At 33.0% G+C, this 5,920-nt stretch overlaps 1 protein-coding gene across 1 annotated transcript; it reads left to right on the top strand.

Moving 5' to 3' along the window:
* The first annotated feature begins 3,934 nt into the window (after nucleotides 1-3,934).
* LOC124822598 (Photosystem II reaction center PsbP family protein) lies at nucleotides 3,935-5,920 on the top strand. Its single transcript, XM_047294619.2, has 3 exons — nucleotides 3,935-4,403; nucleotides 4,698-4,853; nucleotides 5,391-5,920. The coding sequence occupies exons 1-3, from the start codon at nucleotides 4,065-4,067 to the stop codon at nucleotides 5,643-5,645; spliced, it is 750 nt and encodes a 249-aa protein (XP_047150575.2). The 5' UTR covers nucleotides 3,935-4,064; the 3' UTR covers nucleotides 5,646-5,920.

Consider the following 5,920-nt stretch of genomic DNA (forward strand, 5'->3'; position numbering starts at 1 on the left):
ATATGAGATATAATCTTGAGATTAACATAGATCTTATTATTAGAAAAGGATATTATTATATATTGTTAGATATTCTAAAAGATATTCTTGGATATTGTTATATAGTTAATTAAAAGATATATTGAGTTATTATTATATATAATTAGATATTATGGTTAGAGAATAATAATATAAATTATTGATAGACTTATCATAATTAATTAGAATAAAAATATTAACATAGAATATATTATCTATGGACTTATCACAATTAATTAAGTTAAAGAGAAATTAATTTTATCCTATCTATATCTTTTATCTTAGTTGGTTATTATCACTTCTCATGGGTCTTTATTATAAATATAATATCCTATGTGTATATTTTACGTAAGGAAAATCGACTAACCTTGAAGGTAGCTTTTTTTAAGGCTTGAAAGAAGGATAAAAGAAGCATTTCCTTAGACTTTGAAGGAGGAAGGCTACACAATTTTTTTTTGGAGTGAATCAAGAGAGGACAATACAATACCAAGACCATACAATACCAACATCTTCATATCTTCATCTCTATTTTCTTCTACTACTCTCATTAATCACATGGAGTCCATCTCTTTGAAGAAGCTTCATCAATTTAGCTTGGTGATCATCTTATGTCGAAGGAGCCTTCTCAACACAATCTTCAACAAAATCCATCATAGAAGAACATGAAATCCCTACACCTTGCCATCATTTTACAAACAGACACCACAAGCCTAAAGTGCCACTTGAATCCATTCTAAACTAGAAGCCCTAACTTGTGGGTGGAAGAAGGAACTACCTGTGACATTCCCTCATTGGGCAGTCCTAATTGAGTCAAAAAGGTTATTCTAGTCAAACACAAGGGGTCAAAGTGAAAATATTAAATATTTTAGGTTTCTCTACAATTTTGGACAAAATAAGAATGACTAAATTAGGATTTTGGAGAAAATTTAGTTGTTGATAATTTATTTACAAAGTTAGTAATTTAATTACATATGAAAATAACAACATAAATATCTGCCAAATATTTTTAAAACTAATGAAATATATTAAATATTTAGGAGATATTACATTATTAGATAAAAGATTTCATTAACATAAAAGTTAGAATCCAAGCCCAACCAACTTTTATATAAAGAAACAAAGGGAAAGTAGAAGAGGGAATTGACAACTCTAGTTTGGAGCAACACTTATCCACGACTTCTCTCTTTCTCTTACTTTCATTGTTTTTTTCATCATTTATTCCACTACATCCATGGAGGGCTAAGCTTCTAGGACTATTCTATTGTAATTTTGTTATGGATTCTGAGGTTAGGTTGAAATAACGTTTTTGTTCTTTTGATTATTGATTTGAATTATCTTTCTTCTGTGTCTTTTATCTCCCAATCACGTCAAAAGTAATGGTTTCTATATTTTAGCTAAGCGAGGTGTTTTAATCTACATGCATATTGATCATATGAGTCTAAAGGTTTTTAATTTTGATTAAGAATGTACTTTGATTGGATTTAGGAACTTTCATATGATTAATGATTTTTATATTGTAGCTAATTAGCAAGGTATTTTAATCTACATGCATATCAATCATATGAGTCTAAAGGTTTTTAATTTTGATTGAGAATGTACTTTAATTGTATAAGATTTGGGAAAATAGGAGATATAATCTTGGTGGGTTTAAAGATTAAAAGAGATATTATTATTAGAGAAAATCAATATTATATATTCTTAGATATTTTAAAAGATTACATGGATTTTAAAAAGATTTGGTGGTTGATGATATTTTAAAAAGTAGTTAAAAGAGAATAAAAGAGGAAATCTTAGTGGTTTTAGAGATAAATTGAGAGATTTTATTAAAACTAAAAAGATAGAGATAGAATAGAAGAAGATAAAAAAGAGAAGAGTAAAAAGGGGTCTGCATTTTGTTACCCTAGAATCAAAAAACGAAAATTAGAAGATAAGGGAGAGAAAAGGGGAAGAGTTGTAGAAAACCTTAGTGCAAGAAAGGATTTGTGGTGTTTTTGAAGTTAGATAAAACTCTAGTATTGGCCAAGGTATTGGGAACCTTACCTTTGTTTGTTTGTTGTTGTATGCCATGAATTATTGATTATCTTGATTGGTTAATTCTAGTTTTGATGCATGTGTGCATACTTATGATTATGATTATCTATGGTTGTTGTTGGATAAGAGTTTGTGTATGTATAGGCATAGGATTTATGTAATATTTGTGATGAGTTTTCCCTATGAATGTATTATGTATGTTTTGTTGGGTTATCCCAACAGAGGGTTTGATGTTAAGAGAGAACAAAGTTACGATGCCTTGGGGTTTCCATGCAAATATATGTTATAAGTGTTGGGTTAATGAGTTCCTTTCCTATGTGGAGAATAGACCAAATAATGTGGACCATTAGGTTTCAATTTGTTTTAGTGGATATGGGTTAGATTAGTAGGGCACATTAAAGTCATTTGAAGAGAGGGAAAAGCCAAGAGAGAGAAAGGAAGAGAAGAAGTCATTCCTGCATAGCATAGAACCTACACTCTGGTGTTTTTGTCGTTGTGAAGTCGTTCAACATTGGGTCGAGCGAATTTTTGGACACTGAGTTCCAGACATATGGTCCTTCATTATGACTGTTTGGATCGTCAATCAGACGTTTAGTTTGGGAGAAAATAGCCTCACATCAAAAACTCTGTTTTGGAGAATTTTCATCTTCTTGGTTTTCATTTGTAAGCATTATGCTTAGTTAGTTTAACTGATTGAAAACCCTATTTGGTGAGGTGTTAGTTCTCATTTGAATTTTACCGATTTTGAATAACCCGTGACATCTTAGAAATCGGATGCTACAAATTGGATTTAGGAACTGGTGAATACAAATTTGACATTGTTGCTGGTGAATACAATATCTATTTTTAATATTTTGATTTTGATTTTTCTTTTCTTAGTGCAAATATATTTAATTTGTTTGAGTTTTTTTATCTTTAGTTATTTTTAAATTGTTAGCAAAGTCTTTTGCTTTTATTTTTATTAAAAAAATTTCTTGAAAAATACTTAAAACTAATTGAAGAACACTCTAATTAGAAAAAAAAAATTGATATTTAAATTATTCGTTGTGACATAGCTCTCTTTCGTGAAAGTGAATCTACCAAGATATGAACTCCTCCAATAAAAAAACATCATTTAGTTATTAATAATAAAATATGTTACAAATGATTTATTAATAATTTTATTCATCTTTTAAATATATACGTGCTTCTTATACTTATTTCTTTATGGGGAATAGCTTAAGCAGCGGATGAAAAGAGAGGAAAAAAAAAATATTAAGTCGAAAAAAATTCCAAAAGATAAAAGTCTGAAATTTTGGTAAACGTAACCTTAGGAAGTGGAAGAGAAAAAAAAAAGGTTTAATCATTCACTAAGTCCCTATTTTCGCATGGAATCTCAATTTCGTCTCTTTCTTTCTGAAAATATCAATTGGGTCCCAATTTTATGAAAATTGCAACAAATCGATCCTTTCCGTTAAATTGGCTGGACGGCGTTAAAAAAATTGATGAGTGGATGCTGTGATGACGAACGAACGCTCGTCCACAGTGAACGACGCTCGTCGAACGAACGTCGAACGAACGCTCGTCCACCAGCGAACGAACGCTCGTCGTCACCAGCGAACGAACGCTCGTGGACCTCTTACTGCTGGACGACCGTTCGTTCCACACTGGACGAGCGTTCGTTCGCTGGTCGACGAGCGTTCGTTCGCTGGTGGACGAGCGTTCGTTCGTCATCTCAGCATCCACTCATAAATTCTTTTAACGCCGTTTGACACTATTTAACGGAAAGGATCGATTTGTTGCAATTTTCATAAAATTGGGACCCAATTGATATTTTCAGAAAGAAAGGGACGAAATTGAGATTCCATGCGAAAATTGGGACTTAGTGAATGATTAAACCAAAAAAAATGTGGATAACTATTAGCAAACACCTTCTAACGACCCTTGTCACCTCTCCTAGATTCATCCTATGGCGATGAAACATTGAAACCCAATCCTACAAACCTTAAACCAAATCCTTAAATCCACCAAATAAAATGGCCTTAAGAAGTTCCTTTACCTTTTCACGCTCTACTTTCTTCCACCAGCACTCTCAGTCCACCCATGCTTCTTCCAGAATCTTCGTCTCAATCTTGCTCCCCAAATCCACTTCACTCACTTGCATTCATGAATTCCACAAAGATATGCACTTTGCACCATCTTTTAGCAAGAGGAATCTCAACTTCGCCCTTCTTCTCACAATGTTTCTGTGGGGTCAGGCTGCGCCGTTGCCAAATATGGGTGATGCACTCTTGTTGGCTCAAGAATTGGAGCTTCAGAGATACACCGATTCCGAGGAAGGTTTCACTCTTCTCACACCCTCTTCTTGGGCTAAGGTAAACTAAACTATTCCCTTCTCAGTTTGAAACTTCAAACTATCACAGTTAAATATAGCAGTAAACCTTTTTAGGTGAACAATATTGCGGTTAGCTGATACTAAGAAGTTGGATGCGTTTATTGCAGTAAAACTCAAATAATATTATCATCATAATAATAATCATATAATAAGCACCCTTAACTTGACATCCCTTTATGGAAATTGTGTCAAGCCAGAAGAGAAAAAGTCACATCAAGAATAATGGTATTTGTTTCTGTCCTAAAGGAATAGTCTTTGGTAATGTGGCTAACAGGTTGATAAAGCAGGGGCAACTGTGTTGTTTGAAGAGAAAACTATGGGAAGTAACAATATTGGGGTTGTTGTAAGCCCAGTTCGTCTTAAGACTCTTGAAGAGTTTGGGACACCTCAGTTCGTTGCTGATAAGCTCTTACAAGCCGAAAAACGTAAGGTAAACTATTCTTTTTTTCCACAGCTTCTTAATGTTGAGCATTTACTTGCAAGGTTGTAAGCTATGGTTTCAGTCTTGTCCTGAAAAATTGCTAACAAGTAGTGTTAATTAGGCAACAGTTGAGGTCTCAGAGACTCAATCTTTTTCAAAACTTTCTTCGTTGTTACATTGTTATTGTGTAGAAGAATTCCACTGTAAGAGGAGAGAAAAAGGAGCTGAAGTTCACCTAACATTTTGTTGCCTTTTGTTTCACTTTCTAAAATGATTTAATGTAGAAATTCCGTATGTATAGTACATAAGCAGGAGCTATACTTTAAGTAGACTTTTCTGTTTCTTTTATGACCATGCTACATTCATAGAGCCTTTCAGCATAGAGCATACCGACTTAAACTCACATTTTTTCAAATGTTGACCATTGCATATTTCAAAGTCCGTGTTCTCATAGTAAAACATGTCCTAGTGTTATTAGAATTGGTGGGTAGAGATAAAATGATTGTATGATGCATTAACTTTTGTTGTAATTGCCTTTGCATTCAGGAAAGTACAAAGGAAGCTGAATTGATTACAGTAGCAGAAAGATCAGGAGAGGGAGGATTGCAAATTTATGAATTTGAATACAAGGTAGATAGTACTCGTGGAGGGATGAAGAGGATATTTTCTGCAGCATTTGTGGTCTCAAAGAAGCTCTATCTTCTAAATATTTCTCACTCTGATAAACCAGAGAGTCCTCTTGATCCGCATAAGAGAAAGATTTTAGAGCAAGTTCTTCATTCCTTTGATGCAGCTGCTTAAATTGTGGCGGATAAAAATTTCGTTCTTCTGATTTTTTTTTCATTCTTTCTTGAGTTTTGATTTGATTCCCAAGTTATGGCTAATGAGTTATGTTCAAGTCTTTACACACTACTTCAACATGATATTGAGTTAAAGGGCATAAACAGAAGAAGGTTTATGTATTACATTATATTCATGCGATCCATGTTTTATTTAGGTGCCGATTCCAAATTGATTTACTAAGTGGATGCTCGTACCTGATTTAATATTTAAGGTAAAGTTTGTATTTCTATTCA

This window comes from Vigna umbellata, chromosome 4, assembly GCF_029865625.1.
Source record: "Vigna umbellata cultivar VRB3 chromosome 4, Vumbellata_1.0, whole genome shotgun sequence".
NCBI classification, from domain to species: domain Eukaryota; kingdom Viridiplantae; phylum Streptophyta; class Magnoliopsida; order Fabales; family Fabaceae; genus Vigna; species Vigna umbellata.